This window comes from Manacus vitellinus, unplaced genomic scaffold, assembly GCF_001715985.3.
Source record: "Manacus vitellinus isolate BGI_N305 unplaced genomic scaffold, ASM171598v3 scaffold_48_pilon, whole genome shotgun sequence".
In the NCBI taxonomy this organism is placed as follows: Eukaryota; Metazoa; Chordata; class Aves; order Passeriformes; family Pipridae; genus Manacus; species Manacus vitellinus.
This window is the reverse complement of record NW_021940593.1, coordinates 459276-478561: the sequence shown is the minus strand read 5'-3', so window position 1 is coordinate 478561 and position 19286 is coordinate 459276. Positions and strand designations below refer to the sequence as shown.

The following is a 19286-nucleotide window of genomic DNA, read 5'->3' as shown; positions in this document are numbered from 1 at the left end:
CCCCGCCTCGGCATCGGCGGCTGCGCGCATGGGTGCCGTGGCGCCGCGGGGCGGGACCGCGCCCGGAGGGGGGAGGGGAGGGAGGGGAAGCCGCGGCCCTGAGGGGGCCCCGCCGCGTGTGAGGGGGTGGAGGTGCCCGGGGGTGACCGACTGAGGTGAGAAGTGTGTGCGTGTGGGAGATGCTCACTCCTTGCCTTGGCTTTTCCCCTGTGCCCCCCCATGCGCTTACATTTGCTGTAGGACTCACCAAAACCTCCGTGTCGCCCGATGAAGTCACCTCAGTGTGGTGGGACATGATGCTGGAGGGGTTAGATGAGGGTACTGTGTGTCGCCCGGCTGGAACCCTCCATAAGGAGGAGCAGAGCGGGGGGCAGCGGCTCCCTGGGCTCCACCACCCCCTGAATCACCCCGGGAAGGCGCTTGTTGACGAGCACTCGGTGCAAAAAGCTGTCTAAGGACACATCCTTGGGCGGTGGCACAGACTGCTATGTGCAGGTAAGCCAAGACTTCGGGTGAGCAGCAGGATACTTGTTGGAAGGATTAGTGCCTGTGCATCCTGTTGCCTTTGTTCCTTCCCTACACACCTTGTTATCAGCTGCTGCCCAAGGCAGGACAGCAGGAGAGCCCACAGCGCGACCTTCTCCAGGTATTCCTGCCGAGCTCAAGGTCTGGCAGGTCGGGACATGCAGGAGAAGCCGACTGCTCCCTGACAGATTGCCTAATCCATTGCAATCCATCCCCGCATACCAGCTTTACACTTCCTGCAGAACTGTTGCACACATAAAAGGACAATATTTTGCTAAAACTGACTCTTCATCTTCTCTCAGGAGAGGAGGTTGTGTGAAGTTCTGCCCGTGCCATCGCTGGAAACATTCAACTTTACTCCTCTGATTTCAACACGAGTTACAGAGTGATACCAAAGCGACAGATATAGATGCCACTGAACGTGCCACTAAGGCAGCTAAGGTAGGGAAAGAGCAGGTTACTGTTTCAGTACTGCTCCTGGTGACTCTCACAGTAAGTGACATGCCAAAGTCAGCATCACCATCTGTAGCAGAAATTAGTTCTTTAACAGGTCTTTAAGTGACGATAATGTGCAGTTTCCCTGCCTGCCATACAGCAAGAAGAAAGAGCTTAATCTTTGTAAACTACTTACTACCTTATTCAGATGAGAGGTGCGAGGTGAGTGCAGGATGGTTTCTGTTCCACAGGCAAGCACCAGAATTCCTCGCCTTCTCCAACGGGTAGAACCTAGCCACAGGTATCTTCACTCCCTTGCAGCCTTCAAACACAACATGTGCAGTCAAAAGGCCAAAAGAAGGGAAAGAAAGAGGGCGAATAAACAATTGTGGAACATTTCAACAATGACAACGTTTGAAAACTCTTGCTATAGTTGGATATTGTGAAATTTGAAGCCTGAAATGGGAAAGTATACATTATAAAAATGAACTATTTTTAACCATGTAGGAATTTTGGTCTTGCAAATAATGATATTGCCCATCTTGGGTGTCTCCTCAACTTGACCTTTGAAAGGGGTTACTGATGCAGGAAGAGGTAGAGAGGAATTTGTTTGTGAGCAATTTAAAGTACACCACTCATCAATCTCAGTTTTGAAACAGGCCTAACCTGAATGCATTCTTCCTTTCATTCAATGAAAAGAGAAATCTGAGCCACTGCTTCTATGCTCTCTGAATAACAATACAGTGGCAGACTGTACAGAGCAAACTCACACAGCAAAGCATTTGTAATATAAATTACCTGGGAGAGATTACATTTTAGGCTCCAGCTCTGTAAACTCCTGCTGCCTGCCTGACGCTGCACTGAAGTTTGTAGCATTCCAGTCCCTCCAGAGCAAACTGCAAGATGAGAGCTCCACTTTATAGCACGTGAAATTAAGTATACAATACATTTCTTCACCACAAGCAATTGTGTGTTTGGTACTAGCTCAGAGAACCATTCCAGGAAAAGACTGATACTCTTTTTTACTGTCTGAGATCATTTATATAATAATTCCATAGCTGCATATTTTATTTCATATGGAGTATGTTTTAGAAGAAAACCACTCCTTATTTTGTAGCAAGACATTTATTTTTCTTGTGTTTGTTGCCATGGCAATACTGTCTCTGGTGGAAAGCTAAATTTACATTTAAAGAGGCATTTTTTAAAGGGTAAAGGCAGATGGCTCCTAAGAGTAATTTACCTTCCTAAGAAGATTAGACTTTATTTCATAGAATGTTTTGAGACTTAATTCAGTGCAGCAAGCTGGGTGGTGTTTGCTGGGCCCCCAGCAGACAGACACAGGGATGCCACGTGAACTTCCCTGTATTCCAGTTCACACATAATGATAATCCATGCTCCTGCACTTCAGAAATAGAGCAACATGGCAATTAAATCCATGCCATGTACTTATTCAAACCTGGCGTGTCTTACTCATATGTCTGCCTATTTTTATCTAAGGAGTTATGTAAGGAGGAGACTTCCAGGTATCTCATTATGGGATATTTTTGACACTCCTTCCAAAAGCCACTTAATGTAGTTAAAAAGTTCTTGTAAATAGTTTTAGCAGTGTTTGGAGAATCATTTGTAAAGGCCACCTAACTTCTTTGATATAATACAATATATGTATACAAACATCAATGTTTAACTTGCACATCTTTTACAGGTAAACCAACATCTCAATTACCTTGCAGATGTGCAAATAGCAACTGAGCAACATTTAGAAAGACATGAGCTAGTTTCTGAGAGAGGGATTCAGCTCCCTGTATTAGGAGGATGTGCTCCCCGAAGACAGCATCACCTATGTTAAAAATGCATATAGGTTAATCACAGTACTGAGCTTTTATTAACTTTGCTGGTTTGTATTAATCTATTCTAGAGGAGTCTCAAATATAGAACAACTTGAAAAAATACGGAATTCTCTCAGTTACTGAATCATGTCACATATTTGTGATTTTGGTATTAGAACACAGAACAGATGATGCCAGTTTACTTGTTGAAACAACAAAATACAGAATGGGTGAAAATAACCATTTCTAAGCTGGTGTGATTATTAACTAATATGGCTGAAATTCATAGTTTATGCTACTTTCAAATATTTAACTCCTCATCTATCTTTCCTATGAAGCAATAGCAAAGGTAGGTTCTGATCTCTAAACAGCCCAGTAGTCCTTCTGCCTTAATGAGATTTCATTGGAGAGAGAGTGTTGGGCAATGCTGTGGACATTCTATGAACTCAAAGCAGCTGAAGCTTTTGCACAGAATTCTGGACGTGCCACTTCTTGTTCACGTGTGTGTTCAGCCTCCCAGCACAGCACCTCCCCGGGGAACAAGGCAAAGCCCATTGGTGTCTAACACAGCTGTGTCTTAAGCTATTTTTTTTCCCCAACACACAGACAGACAGAATGCCAAGAGGCCATATGTTTATCTTTTTCATAAATGTTATTGTGACATTTATTAACATTCCAAATTAGTCACATGAAGCATCCAACTTAATGAAAAACATAGTTTAAAATTGATATTTCTGCCTTTTTTTTTTTCTTCCTTTGGCATGTTTAACCACTGTTGTTCTCACAGTTTTATTACACACAGTCTGACATTCCTTTTAAAGCTCTTGCTTCTATATGAATAAAGTCCTTAAGTTTTGAATCATTTCTTCCCCTCATGTTCAGAGATACACCTGCAAATGTAAAACCTGAAAAGACAAACAGCAACATGACGTAAAATTCATGGTTTAGGGGGTTTCTTGGAGTCAGTTTACCAACTTTCAGGGCCCTGACAATTTCAGTTACTTCTGCATTTTAAGCAGTGTGGAATTTAGAATTAAAAAAGGCATCTAATTGGAGTTGTAGGATGACTGCACTACATAGTAGAGGGAAATCTTTGCAAGACGAGTAAGCAACAACAGGCCCATGGATTTTTTCCTCCTAAGACTACAAAAGAATGAAGTCTAGCACTGTTAATTCTGTGAGTTATAGGTCAGGAAAAGCAGATAAGGACAAAACACCAAAAGCAACTCAGAACAGCCCTGTCAATATAAAGCCAGAGCATTTTCATCACTGCAGCACTAGCCTGTTTTGACTGCACCAGGCAATTCAGACAGAATCCAATTAATTTGATTAAAAGTACAAACATTAAAAGGGTACTCTGCTTCCTATTTTAAAGAAAATTCACCATGCAGTGAAAAGGCTTGTCGTGAAAAGGCAATCACTATTGATTTGTTTTATCAATTTTTAATGGGTTGCAATGGGTTAAGTGCCTCTAATTCCTTCTTACCAGAAACATAAGAGCACCCCTTAGGATTTTTTTTTCTTAAGGGAAATGTGATCTGAAGAGGAAGGGGAAAGTTCAGAACAGCTCCATCTGAAACTTTCTCCTGGCAGCAGTCATATGTCCATCCTACCTTATTGCTTCCATTTGGAGCTGAAAGCGTATGAAATGCAGCCCCACAAGGGCAAGCTGAGGCAACAGAGGAGCTGATCTCCAGCTCATCAGGAGTACCCAGGAGGCTCTCACAAAGCAGCTCTGCTGCCCCTGTCACTTCCCTCTGTCTGCATTGATAAGCCACAGAGAGAGAGGTCTGACGTGTTGTACTGGACCTGCAAGCATTACTCTGTATCTAAGTGTGACCACACCAGTACAGCCCAGCAGGGCAGTCCCCTGGACAAGTTGACATAGGTTATTTTTCCCCTGTTCCCTAGTAGAACAGCATTAAAGCTGTTAACTTCTTCAAAAGCTGCAAATGAATGTTTCAGTAAATATGCCTCTCTCCTGGGAGCAAACCCATTTTAAATGATGGGCTTCACATACTATGGTATCTGATGATCTCTGGGATTTGAAATCTGTACACAGAGACACAGACCAAAGCCATATTATTCCTTCCTGTCTGGGTAGTGTCATCTCAGCTATATTCCATCACTACTTGTGATGCATCACATTTAATAATTATAGCAATATGTTAGAGATTTTTTTTTTAAAATACACTCTCTGCTTTTGATGTTTCTGATCCCTATGGAAAGCTTATGCTATTTTATAGTCTGCTGACTAAGCTCATGTGCACACCAGCTGCATTTTATCAGGAAACAATGTTTGCCTTTTGAACTGGCTGATAGATTTTACTTAAAATGAAGGAGATATACATTCTTTGGCAACACTTAGAGCCTTGTTCAGCACAATATCCATTTGCAGAAAGTCACAGTCTCCAGCCAGCTAAACAGTGCAGCAGCCCATGACCATCAGCCCAAAAGAGGTGGAAAAAACCCCCATATCTTTGAACTGGAAAGGACCCCAAATTTATCTGCTGCACAACAAAACTAGGATCACCCCATGCCATTTGGGCAGATGTCTTGTCCTACCTGTTCCTGAAGCCTTTTAACAGAGATTACACACCTTTTCTTACGATGTTTACTAGCCTTTCATTATCCTGCTGGGAAGCTTTTCCTTGTATCAAAGTTAAGCTGAGTCAAGGGGTATTCTGGAGTTTTTATCCAGCCTCTACCAAGCTTGGAAGGAAAAGTGTTAACTTCCTTCGCAACAACGTCAAAAAAACCCCAAACCCAGTACTTAAGCTATTAAATCATCCCTTGAATAAATAACCCCAATTCCTTATGGGATATTTTCTAGACCTTTCCATTCCTTTTATTACATCCAACTCTACTGAAATGCAGAGGCCAAACCCCACACAGAGCTTGAGAGGAGCCTAATCAGTATCAAGAGCTGAAGGACTACATTGTACATTATCCAGCAACTCAAAGGCTGCCAGCAAAGGACACCGGGCTATCAGGTTTCCCTTTCTTTCTCTCCCACCCTCCCAGAGCAGCACACTACAATTAGCTGGAAGAGCTATCCAGGGGGAACACTCCTGTGAGCCAGGATAGCAATTCCCATGTGCAACCCAAAGTTAGCCTTTAGCCAGCTGACCCCACTATGCTTTCCTTACTCATTCTAAGACAGGTCTAGTCAAAACTGCTGACCAACAAATGCATTAAGGAAGCTGTTTTATTAGACAGTGTCCTGATGTTGGTTCCCCCCCCTTGGAGCAATGCTTTCTGTGTCCTCATTACTTGAGTTCCTTTTCTCCCAAGAATTGTCCTCTCTCTGCATTCTCCCCTGAACTGGGGAAAAGGATCTCTTTCCATATATTTTAAAACAGGAAGGGAATATAGTTTCATCCAACTTAAAACCCAAGACACAGAAATCATTAATTCATGTGTTGTGTCGGATAACCTTTGTTTTCTAGAAGCAGTGTTGCCAACAAAGGCTATTGATTTGAAGGCATCTGAACATCGACTTTGTTTTTAATTTTCATCAGTAAATTGTTTTTCCTTATAGAAAACTAGGCCCATGCTTTTAAACTTTGAATTTGCCTTTAGTTTCCAGTCATTGGTTCCTACTGTGCTCTAAGTGATAGATTAAAGAGCTCTTTCACGCTCATTATCTCTCCACAAGGACTTATGCATGCATAAGTCACTTTTCCATCTCCTGATAAATTAACTTGCAAGTTTCTTGAAATGTTTTTCTAGTCCCTAAATGCTTCATGTAGATTTCTAGCTCTAACCCAAATTTTTTTCAGCACTTTCATGCACTGAACTCTGTAACCAGATTTCTGTTAACTCTATATGACTTGGAGTGGCATAAGTCTGCCACCTACTTTTATTCTCATTAACAGAGGAAGCAAAATTGGAGTTAAAAAAAGTTATTGGGTGCTCATATTCAGTTGTTTGTCGTCTTTGATCTGGGCATCTTCCTCACATGCTGCTTCTCAAAACCCTGGTTCCCAGTCTGAAGGCATTGTTGATCTCTGTTCTTGGAAGGCTCACTTAATACACCAAAAATTACTTTCCTCTAAAAGAGCCCAGGTTATTAAGCACTTCCCAAGGATGCTGTTCTCCCTTGCTGGAAGTTAAGAGAGTTAGCACAAGGTTTCTTCAGCTACCCAGGGAAGGGGGAGCTGCTTCTTACTATACAGAGAGTGACTCAAGTCAGCACCGAAGAAAACAAAGGTTATGTGTAAAAAAAAAAAAAAAAGTTGGCTCTTTTGTTTGCTTATTTGTCTAATATTGCCAAAACTAGCAGATACACAGAGCAAAGTGTCTCTTTTGGTCCCCAGGTCCCTAAACAGAAACCCTTTCTGCCTCAAAAAGGCCTTTCCCATCTTCTGTGGCAAGGAAATCTCGCTTTAGTTCTTTCCTCTGTTATTTCAGCAGGACATTGCCAGCTAACAGGGTACATCTCTATGTAGTCTGGTATCCTTAGAATATAAGTGCAAGCTGTTTAAGACATTAGCAATAATTGTCAAAGGCTTGAAGCTTCTCTGGGAAGCAGCAGGAGGCTTGCACAGGAATTCTGTGCACTGCTAGAATTCCCTACCAGAGTGCGTTACTCTGTGCTCTCTCAGAAGGCAGCCTGAAGATGTGTCTCATACTAGGAACTCTGCCACCTTTGCTTTCCAAAGAGCCTTTTAGTTCTTAGGAAAGTTGACTCTGAGAAAGGGAGTGCAGACAGTCTTTCAGCCTGTCTAGACATTCTGGATTCTGAATGTTTAATGGCCTGGTATAACATAGCTGGACTAGAGCAGTGAAAAGCGAGGAAGGCAGGAAAAACAATAGGCAGAACTTCTGGTTTAACAGGCATAAATACACTGTGGCTGTAGCTGCTCTGAGCTGGTAGCCTGCAGGAGGCTAGGAAACAATCATCCACATTATGTTAAGGAAGCTCTGTCTAGACAAATCAGAACTTCTTCCCACAGAGGTTTACCCTTTTTTGCATACCACTTGTCTCCTCGAACTTGCTACAAATAACTGCTAGCCATCAAAAATTGACACCAAAAGGCACTGTCCCACAAGTTAAAAATGGGAATTAGTAGCTGGTTTGTTTTAGTTTGCTTTCCCACAATATTCCTGTAAAGACACAGTTCTTTCACATAGTCTTTTTTTTCATCCTCTCTAACACATTTTGGAACACAATCCATCAAGATACATGAAAACAGAATTAACACAAAGGAAAAAAACCCTACAAAATCAAAGGGTAACCTAAAACTCGGGAACCTTAGCAGCTGATCTCTGGAATTCTTAAGACCACCAATTCCACAAGTGATGGATGCTCAACAATTAACAGCACACATTGTTGATGAGCTGAATTAAAAAACAAAGTCACCTTTATGGTTTTGAGTGGCTTTTAAAGTTTGTGGTTGACACATAGGGTTCTTAAGCACAAATCAAGCACCCAAGTTTCACCATCCTTAGCATAGAACAAGTCTTGTAGCTTATGCAAATGCTGAAAAGAAGACATTAATATCTTCCCTCACTTTATTTCCCTGTAGACAAGTTGCATCGCAGCTGCAAGCATGACTAAAAATCTCATGTATCGATGACTCCAGTCTTCAACTGGTCTAGCAGTTACCGATCATGTGCTTTCAGACCCCTTTTTCATCTAAGAAAGTTAAATTAACTTGAAACCCAAGTGTTAAATTGCTGGGTGGTAACTTCGAGGGCTCAAAGCAGTTTAAGACATAAGCTGACTCAGAGTCAACGCAAGTCTCTGGAGCTGTGCTTATTACAACTATTTCCTTAAACTTACATTTCATCCTTCTGTTGTCCATAATTGAAAACAAGACAGCAGATTTGCATTACATTTGGGCATGGGAGAGTCCCAAATTAGGGGTTTCATAGGAGCCATTCAAGGCCTCCTCCTGTAAAGGGAACATCCCTCCTCAGCCCAGGACATCAGTGCTGCCACACAGGCTGGCTCACCACCTGTCTTGGACCTTGACCTTTCTGAATCATGTCAGACAAAGCTGTGTGCAGTCATCTGAAGTCTGCTTTAGGTAAATAACCACTGGGATTACAGAGCCAGCAGAAATGACTTGATGGCCTTTTCTGAAGTCCAGGTTAATGCGGTGTTTTTAGATACAGACCAGCCTGCGCTGGGGAAGTTTCTGCACACTATATCCTCTAATTGCAACTTGATGCTTTATAATGTGGGGCCATCTTCCGTTAGATGTGGCCAAATAATGAATATTCACAGGTGGTTACTGCTGCAACTCAGTAATACCAAGCAAAGTTCTGGGAACATCATTTTGATTAAAAAGGAAGGGAGCGTGAAAGTAGAGGACCAAGATATGAAGACTTAATTTTAATTACTTTTTGCCTCACTTCAGCAACTTTTAACACTAAAGCTAAAAAGTATTTTAGTCTATTACTCTGAAAGCAGGATCAGTATCTAAACACCGAAAGGGTAGCACAGGACTCCTTCTGGCACCCGATATGTTCTGGGGTTAAGGACCTGATAGCGAGAGCAAGCCCACCTTCAGACCGCCCAGCTGAAAGGAGGCAGGTCTCCTGCAGAGCTGTGTTCACAAAGCATGGAACCACCTGGACACACCTTGCTAGAATTCGGTACTAACCAGGATGTTATTTATATACCTAAGAATGGTTACTAGAATCTTTCTTGAAGATGGAATAAAGGAGGATGAGCCACCTCTTCTCAGTGGTGCCTAGGGAAAGGAAAAGAGGCAATGAGCACAAGCTGAAATACAGGAAATCCCATTTGAGCTCAAGAAAATATTTTTCCCACTGTGATAGGTTGCCCAGAGAAACTGAAGTCTCCAACCTTGAAGATTTATTCAGAACTGGGCTGGACATGGCCCTGAGCAGCCAGCTCAGGGTAGCCCTGCTCTGAGTAGGGGGGTCAGACTAGACAATCTCCAGAGGTTCCTTCCAGCCTCAACTAGTCTGTGACTCCAAGACCATCTTTTCATTCAATTAAATGACACAGCAACAGCCAAACACAATCTTCTGCTGTTAAATCCAAGAAGACATGCAAGTCCCTTCTCATCTCTCTGCTTGTGTAGGTCTGTGCCTCTTTCAGATTGTCATTATAAGATGTAATGTTTCATTACAGTTCTTGCAGTAAGGGCAGACTTAAATCAATTCCCTTTTTAGGGCCAGTTTCGAGCGTAGCATGAACAAATGTGACAGACAGACCCTGGAACACTCCTAATGAGAACAGTAAATTAATCGAAGGAGTTACTGGCTCAGTAGAAAATTTGTGATAGTTTTAATTGGGATAACAGTGCCAGGAAAAATACTAAAGTACCACTGCTTGATCAGCACAGAACCAGTAACATAATTTGTTTACACCCTGTGCCAGACAACACTATGACATATTAAGACAATCCTTACCAAAAAGGATATTGTTAAATAATAGCTATTACTGAATTGCAGGACACAATTAACACTAATTTGTTAGCCTTCCCTGACACAGAAACTCATCAGGACAGGCAGCTGGAATACAGGAGAGAAACCTATGTATCAGTTTTAATCTAATTGGGAGACAGTTTGCTGGCAGGAAGAAAGAAGAACTAGCATCACACAAAAATAACTATCAGAAAAGTCTGTTAAAGGGAGGTTACTACATGTGATAATTACTGTTTCAGACAAAACTGGTAAACAGTTATGCTTAATGAGATAAAGATATGGGGGAAGTGCTACAGTTGCATTAAGAAAATGCAAAGGAACTTGGACAGCAGAGTAGTAAGTGAAGCTAAGAGAGAAAGAAGAATTTGAGAAGACAGGATGTTAGAGAAATTTTCAAAAAGAAAACAGTTAAGTAAAAGAAGTTTTTTCTAAGCTATTATGAGCTTTTCTTTCTACCTCAGTTTCAGAAATACCCAACCATCTTTCTGTTATTGCTTTTCTTCCTCCCCTGACAAACAAGTAGCCATAAGTTGTCATCATTTCCCCCATCCAGTGCACAGTTTAATGGTAGCTGAACTCAGGTGTTTCTTATCTCAGCTTTAGGCCTTTCCTAAACCCTAAAGCTTCCCATTTTCTTTTTATTGTATGTATTGTACAGCAGCATGCTAAACCATTTCCTTACCATAACCATTGCCTGTTTTAGTTGTGTCAGGATAAGTAATACTAACATCCAAGTGATGTCAGTCTAAAGCTGCTGTTAACAGGAGCCCCTGCTTCTCAAGGGGTCACAACCCCAGCACAATTCATATAGAAAGTGGAAGTTCAAAAGGTAGAAAGTTCCCTGGACAGCAGCACCAACACAGCTCTTTAGACTAATTTTTAATAAGTTTTAATATAAACATTGTGAAAGCTATGTACAGAGTACTAATCAGATTATAAGAGTTCTATTCCGCTGTGTGTGGGGTGCCATGTGAACCTTTAACAACTCAGGAGGCAGAAGACTTTAGCCAGACCTATTGTACATTTTCTCTCTTTTTCTCTTTACTACATAATAAACTAGTGAACTCCAGCGAGGATAAGAGTCCTGACCCACCTCCCAGTTAATTCAAAGATGTATACATTTATTTCAGTGCTGAATATACCCTATTCTTTTTGTCAGTAATAGTATCTACTTATAAAACAATCAATTTAAACACCTTTCATCCAGCACAGAAAGAAATTCCTCTACAATATTCTGTGAAACTTTAGCACATCTTAAAACCAAGATAAAAGTCTACCATGGAAGTAATAACTGTCTTCACAGGATTGTTTGTGTTCTTAGGGATTTTCTTTTTACTGTTACCCATCTGCTAACCTTCAAAAGCTACTAATTGTAAAAACACAGAGATAGCAATAGCCAAGCATTTAATGCTACTTAAAAATAAATAGAAATACTCACATACTGGATAACCCACAAAGCTTGTGCTCCAGAAGCCCACGTGAGAGAAGCATGCCTATCTATACACCCAGCTAGGTTTCTAGCTAGTGCCCTCCCAGCAATAGGAAAGAAAAGAGAAAAAGAAAAAGAAAAAGAAAAAGAAAAAGAAAAAGAAAAAGAAAAAGAAAAAGAAGACCACTTACTGGCCTTTATATAGCTTAAGTGCAAGTGGGAGGAAGCACTACTAGAAGCAAAGGTTCCTGGGAAGGTGATTAATTAATTTTTAAGGGTAATTGGTTTCAGGTTTTATGTGTGAGTGATTGACAGGAGAAAGGAGCTGCTCAGTAAAAGCCAGGCCCTATCAGAAGGACCACCAGCACTGCTGAGGCTGTTCAAGCTCTGAGTATGCTCCATCTCTTCTGGAGTTTTGTTCTGTGGGTAGATTCCCTCAGCTCAATAAGAATTTGTCCTCAGTTCTGGCGCTGCTTTCTGGGCAGTACAGCATATGCTGTCGTGGGAGAGGTCTGTTAGGGGCTGACCGATATGCCTAGAGTTTAGAGTGATTCTTCAGAAGTTCTAAGCCTTAAGCTGGCATCAGTAGCTCCATGAAAGGTGGGGAAGAAACTTGAATGGAGATGTAACATTACTAGGATGGCCACAGAAGGGTTCCACCGCTGCTGCTGTGCATCATCCTTGCTCTTAATGCTTGCACCTGGGCTGAGGGACCAGTAGAAATGGCATCTTCCATCTGTGGCCTGAAGAAACTGAGAGCATTTTCCTTCCAGCAAATTCAAAGAGGTTGTTTTAGGTGGAGACATCATGTGATAAGGTGAAGGCAGGGCCCTGCAGTTCCACCTGAGGAATTAAGGCTGTGGGTATTCAGGGAAAGGTGGAGACTCACAGCCTTGTTATCTCTATTCCCCCACCCTCTGCATTTTACCTGTACAGGGTGTAAACTCATCAGGACTGGGAGGGGCTGTTTGGTACCAAGGTGTAGTGCTGGTCTAATGATGCTTTCCCCTCAGGCTGCACTTAAACACTCCCTGCAGAAAACAGTGGCAGCTCTTAAAGGCGGTGCCATCCCCAGCTGGAGGGAGGTGTCCAGCCCCAGGGCAGAATCAGGGGTGAGCCCAACTCAGCAGCTCCCGAGCTCAGCAGAACCCAGCCCTGAAGCTTCACTGGGCTGAGCTGGCTGACTGTGTATTTAAAACAGGTGTGAGGTAGTCAGGAGCTCTGTTTGCTGGCTCGAGTGTAAGGCAGTGTTTGAGGGTGGTGAGGGGCAGGGGATTAGGGTTGGGTTAATATTTTAAGATGTGAATGAACTTCTGAGGAAGAGGATGTACTGAAGGCCATAGATATTTAATTTGTTCAGCCATCTTTTGGTGATATCTCGTTAGCTGGAACAGAAAGAAATGGTGAAGTCCAAATCTGCTTTATTCATGTGCTCTAGGCTACAAATTCACTGTGAAGCATCACATGGAGGCTCAGTAGTGCTCCTTGCTGTTGTCAGCATGGATAGAGTGGCACCCTGTGAACTGCAATGTTTTCTTGTGCAGATATGGCTGGAGTGATCCGCAAAGGCAGTGAACTTAAATCCCCTGTGTGCTGCAGCAAGAGCCAGGAGGGTATCAAAGAAGTCCTGAGGGTGATACCTGGGCACAGAGGGGTGCTGTATTCACCTGCAGTGTAAATACAGTGGTAAATTTGCAGCCTTTTTACAAGTGAGAAAGCCAAGACACAAGACGAGATTAGGAGTGGTCAGTGGACAGCCCCAGATGGAGTTGTGACTGTAGACAGTCAGAGATGCAATAAATCACCACAGGGGATGTTAGTGGGAGAGCTGGGGAGGTAATGCCACAAACCACAACTCTTGCTGTCATGCACCTTTGCACCCCCAGGTGTTTAGTGCAGCCTTTGCACCTGCAATAAATAGCTGTCTTCAAATAATCATATTTTCCCACTGATCCTGTGTCCCATTCAGTGCTCAAGGACTGCCTCACCACTCAAATAATTCTGTTTTCAAGGAAGATGGTTTTGGTAGGATGCATTAAGAAAAGCCCTTGGACTCTCTGTAGAAGATAAGACAATTTGAAATCAAAAGTTGGCTTTGTTACAGAAGGAACTGATGCTTGAGGGGAAAAATGGTTTTTTTTCTTGGCTGCAATTTTTCAAGTTAGGAAACTTTTAAACCAAACCTAAATATAGATTATTAACTTTCTGATGCTGAACCCTAGAAAACATTAAATGTGACTTTCCAAATTTCTGAGGAATTATGAATTCAGAGGAAAATTATGCTTGCTATCTCTCAAGGAAAGGTAAAATAGATCTAGAAGTATACAGGACATATTTTAGGAAGAACTAGCTCAATATCAATTCTGCTTAAGAATTGTGACAGTGGCAAGTCATTTTGCCTTTCTCAATTTTCCTTCCTGCAAAGTGGAAATAACCATTTCAAAATGTGGCATTTATCTGTATGGAGAAGGTGCATTCACTGCCAATACAGGCTGTGCTGCATTTCAACCTGGAAGTCAGAAAAAGCTCTCAGTAAAGATCTTGATTTTGCAACTGCCCAATGTGTATACTTTCGGGGAAGTGGGACTGAAAATATTTGGGGAAAAAAACCCCTTCCCCTTTATTTAGCAAGCTGTAGGATTTAAAGGATACTGTTAATACAGCCTTTTCAGGTGATTTCATATCCACTGAAGCAGGGTTTATAGCCACAGGAGCCACTTGTTGGAGGCATAAACAGCAACATCAATGTTTTTTTCAATTATAGCAAAAGATGGAAGATGTAGAGATTTTTGAAATCATGGAAATAGCTTTTCTTGATGCTTGGAGGGATAGAGGACTGAGACTTATTTCCCCCAGCTTCCCATTCCCGTGCCTTTGTGCCAAGGTTCCTCTTTCAGGTGTGCTCAGGTGGTTAACATGTGTTTGATGTGCAGCTCGGGTGAGAGGATGACCCCAGCAGGTCATTCCCAGCATCAGGGTCGGCTTTCCTTTGCTGGAATGGCTGGACTTTTTTACTTGGCCAGGAAATCTTGGTGGCTGAATTATCAGTCACTGTGTTTACTGCCAGAGCTGCACTGGGGCCACGTAGGAGTGCAAGGGGGGAGTTTGTCTGCAGTCCATTTCCCAAGGGGAGTTCTCCTTCCCTGGGGCTCAGTCTAGAGCTGTTTTTCTTTATTTTTCTGTGGACTTCTCCAGCCTGAAGGTGTCAGCTCTGTTTTGTTGTTGCCCATGGGCATGTGGCTCTGAGTGTTGCTCCTGAGCTCCAAAAGGATAATTCCTCTGATCTTTTTAGAGGCTTCCTTATGACACTTTCTTTGGAAGATGCATCAGTTCATACTATCCCTAATTCTTCCGATCCTGTGAATTTTGGTGCTTTGAATTTCCCATTCAAGTATTCCATATATTTATCAAGGAAATAGGGAAGGTGTTGCTTTGAAAAAGGAATTAATGTATTGGTTTGACACCTGCAAAGGCTTCTGAGAAAGGAAGAAGTCCTGCTGAAGTGTGATAGAGCACAGACTGTTTAAAAGTTAACATCTAAGCTATTTTCAGGCCCTGCTCCACAGCATCATGACTTTGTGTTCTGTTGCAGATAGAGGCTCCAAGATGACTTATCCACAAACAGAGCATTCAGTGCTCTTCCAGTTTACAGCACTTTGCAGAGAAACCAGGAGAGAAGGAAGCAGCAAAGAAGAAATGGATAAATGAATGGAGGCCGAAGGTGGAAAACACATTCAGCAACTTGTGGGTCTCACGTACACTGATCCACCTGAATATATTGACCTTCCCAAAGCACCTCTGTGGTAACAGAAGCTGCTCCAAGCTGAATAAGTGAAAGAGAGAAGAGCTGAGATGTGGAGTTACTGGGGAGTGATGCTGCCCTGACAATTCGCCAACACTTTCCCTTGAGCTGTGTTCTCCTGGTCTAGCTCAGGGGTGTTGTGAGGAGCAGAGCCCTTCTCACTTGGCATCTGGGAACTGACAGCTGACCATGGGAATTTACACCTACATGTCAATATTACTAGATCTTACTGATATTTTCAGGTAATAACAACTGTAAAATGGTTCGGCATTGAACAATAGCCTTTAGTGAATTCTAATCTGTACTAAAATGTGATTCTGGTGTCAGTGCTTTGATACAAATTTTTGGAACAAATTAAAAATACTCGACTCTTAATATTTTGTTATTCTGTGATGAATTCACGGGTTCAGTCTATCAGAATCATGTAAATTGGCTTCTTTTGGCATATTTTACATTTTGTTGCACACTAATGTAATCTACTTAATTGTAGAATTCAGTAATATCTCAAATTACTACTTGGTTAAACAAGAGGGAATCTGATACAAGAATTTTGATATGATTAATACTTATTTAGTAATTCCTGTAACTTCTTTGTATGCCCTTTATGAATAACTGCGCTGTTCTTAAACTTTTGCTCCTTCTGCACGATTGCAGTACTCATCTGTTGGTTGTAGCATTACCCTGGAATGTGGATGAAGATCTCATTTAGCTCAAATGCACTGTGGCTGCTCCTGCAGCTTCTCTGGAACACGCCTCCATGTATCCCTGGCCTGTTGCCATGGGATGCCAGGCACCTGTAGGTTCAGGTATAAATGTTACATCTTGGAACTTATTCTAATACTGTGAACAAACTTGTGCATGATGAATTGATTTCTTTTTTGTTTGTTTGTTTTCTGCTATAATTACCTTCTCTTGTACCAGAAGTTATTTGTTCCACTGAAATCCATGGGAATGTGCGAAGTTGGCACTCTTGATTTATTGCTTTTGCCTCATAATCTATTTTGCAAAAAATGCACTGTTCAAATTTGCTTTTAGTGCTAGATGAGAGATCATTAACTCGCTCTCTTGAGGGCAGGCGTCCCAGTAAAGGCAGGCAGAAGTTCAGGAAAGCTACACCTCCAGATAACATGAAGGAAAAACTCTTGATATGCAAACATGGCATTACTACAGCCTGACCACGGGCTCCATGGAAAGAACAACAGACTGACAGCACAGGGCTGCATGGCCTCCTTGGGAGATAGAGCCCAGGCTCTCAGCTGAAGGCTGTGTGAGTCTCTGAGCTCACTGCTCGGTTATCCTGTTTGCTGGCATTCAGCAGTATCCAATAAAGTCTTCTAGGTTGAAGTGTTCTGTCTATAAAAGCTTCTGAGGGACTAAAGTGACGTCACATTCCCAGAGTCCGTGGCCTTGTTTGCAGTAGGGAAAAATGGATGGATGGATGGATGGATGGATGGATGGATGGATGGATGGATGGATGGATATCTTTGCTGAACTCCCAATATGCTGACCTGGGGGGAGAAGGTGCTGTAGTTGGCAGACCTGGTCCTGGCTCTCCAATACCCTGGAGGGCTGGGACTTCAATGTCCTGGTGCCTGGCTCCTGGGATACCCTTGCCAGCCTCAACTCTCACCAAATCATAGAATGGCTCAAGATGGAAAGGACCACAGCAGGTCATCTGATCCCACCTCCCTGCTCCAGCAGGGTCATTCCAGAGTACATGGCACAGGATTGTGTCCAGCCAGTTCTGGGATATCTCCAGTGAGGGAGACTCCACAGCCTCTCCGGTTGTTCCAGCACTGTTCCAGTGCTCGGTCACTGCATGGTAAAGAACTTCTCCCCCATGTTCAGGTGGAACTTTGCTGTGCGGCAGTTTCTGCTTGTTGCTTCCTGTCCTGCCTCTGGGCATCACTGAGCCGAGCCTGGTCCACGGTCTTGGCACCTCCTTTCAGACACTCACACACATTAATGCGCTCCCGGAGCGGTGCCTTAAGCAGGGTGTGGGCGAGCCCGACGTGGGTGTTCAGCCGTTTCTCCCACCCAGGGGAGACACCCCGGAGGGGCTGTGCCCGAATTCCCGCAGAGGCACCGGAGGCACGGAGGGGTACCCGCCTGTGTCACGTCACCGCGGGCTGCTTCCGGGGGCGCGCGGGCGGCAGTGTGAGGGCCACGCTCGCCCGGCCAGGGCCGGCAGGGGGCGGCGGGACGAGTCCCCGGGGGGGTGGGTCCCCGTGTGCCCCCGCGGCGGCCGCGGACTCTTTGCGGCGGCGGCCGCTCGCCCCCCGCTCCCGGCGGAGGAAGACGGCGCGCGGCGCCGGTCTCCATGGCAGTGGGGCTCTGCGTGGGCGGAGTTGGTCGGGGCCGCAGGCGGGCGGGCGCGCGCGGGAGGTGAGGAGGCGGCGGGCCAGGGAGAGGGAGCGCGCGCCCCGCGCCCCCCCCCTGCGCTTCCCTGTTTGTGTCGGGCTGTGGCGGCGGGCCGAGGGGCCCGACCCTGCCGAGCCCCGCAGCCCGCGCCCGTCCCCCGCCCCGCCCGGTCATGCGCGGCCCTAGAGCGGCGGGCTCGGCGGCTGGTGGCGGTGCCCTGCGCGGCGGCGGCCATGGCGGTGGAGACGCGGCCGGAGCTGGTGGGGAAGCGGTTCCTGTGCCTGGGCGGCGAGGAGCCGCCGGAAGAGCGGGCGCTGGCGGGCCGGGTCATCCGCGCCGTATCCCAGCGGGACTCGCACAGCCCCGAGCTGGCGGTAAGAGCCGGGCCGGGGGGCGGCGGCGCCCGGCGTGGCACAGCCCCGGGCGCGCTGCGGGGCCGGGGGTCGCGGCGGCGGCGCCGGGCGGGCTCCCGCGGGACTGCGGCCCCGCGCCCCGAGCCCGGCCGGGCAGCCGCGGGGGAACGGGGCCGGGACCGGGGGCCGGCCTGGCCACGGGGGGACGGTGGGCAGCCCCCGGAGCGGCGGGGGCCAATGCGGCTGGTCCGGGGCAATGCAGCAGGAGCTGCCGTCGCGTAGCGCGGACCGAACGGGTCCGGCGCGCTGGTGAACGTTGTTATTAAAAGAATGTCATTGTTTCCCTCGCTTTCATGTCCGCTGTCACTGTTTTCCTAAGGGGTGTAGGAATGTGCGTGGAGGTTAGCGAAGGAGCCAGGATATGCTCTGTTGTGCTCAGACACAGCCTCGCTGTAGGAGGGAAACACGGCCAGGATTTCCTTGGGTTGGCGTTCTGAATGCATAATCTGGAAAATGGAGTTTTATTGTGCTCCCCGGACTTGGTCGGTATTTTGTTCGTCAATTCCGCAGTCACAGGAGTGCCGTGTTGCTGCTGTGCTTGTCTCCTTCCATGTTTTTGTGTTATTTAGTGCTTCTGAAAGCACATTTAAAAATACCATGACTATGTAAATGGGCATTACGTAGGCTGAAAAAAGGAATCACCGGACTGCACTGGGCAATCCATATTGCTGCTGGCAAGGGGGCGGCGTTCACAGCCCGACAAGGATCGGGGTGGAATGTTGTCTTTTTTTACAAACTCATCAAGCAAACAATTGCCTGGTTGTGGAGATTATCGATTGCTTAGTTCGAGAAGTGTGAATCACAAAATTAAGAATTCCTGGTTTTATTCGTCTCAGGCTTTAAGCTTTGTTTTAGAAACAGAATGTGGCACTTGAGATGCTACTTTTTTACTATAGCGAGGGCTAGGGTTTTGGTGGGTTTTTTTTGTATGTTGTTTTTGGTTTTTTTTTTCTCCCCATTCTCGAGCTATAATTCAAGTAGCATTCTGTTCATGCCCTTCTTTATGGCATGGTTTATGTTTCCAACCTTTGGCTATATGTGAGAATCATCTAGAATGCTTTATTTTTAGAACGTATTTTGGATGTTAT

The 19286-nt window shown here is 44.6% G+C and overlaps 1 protein-coding gene and 1 long non-coding RNA gene across 3 annotated transcripts in view; both read left to right on the top strand.

The window, feature by feature from the left end:
- Window positions 1–109: 109 nt before the first annotated feature.
- LOC108640945 lies at window positions 110–16768 on the top strand. Of its 2 annotated transcripts, none has more exons than XR_001921615.2 (3): window positions 110–155; window positions 828–966; window positions 15215–16768. It is a non-coding gene; the product is annotated as an uncharacterized LOC108640945 (long non-coding RNA). The 2 variants fall into 2 exon arrangements; XR_001921614.2 differs by having other exon boundaries at window positions 112–495.
- Window positions 16769–18018: 1250 nt separating this feature from the next.
- The window catches only part of JMJD1C (jumonji domain containing 1C), a 163711-nt gene continuing 162443 nt past the window's right edge, over window positions 18019–19286 (top strand). Inside the window, exon 1 of the mRNA XM_029962634.1 lies at window positions 18019–18159. Within this exon, the coding sequence (XP_029818494.1) occupies window positions 18019–18159 (141 nt within the window). The remainder of the gene's footprint in view (window positions 18160–19286) is intronic.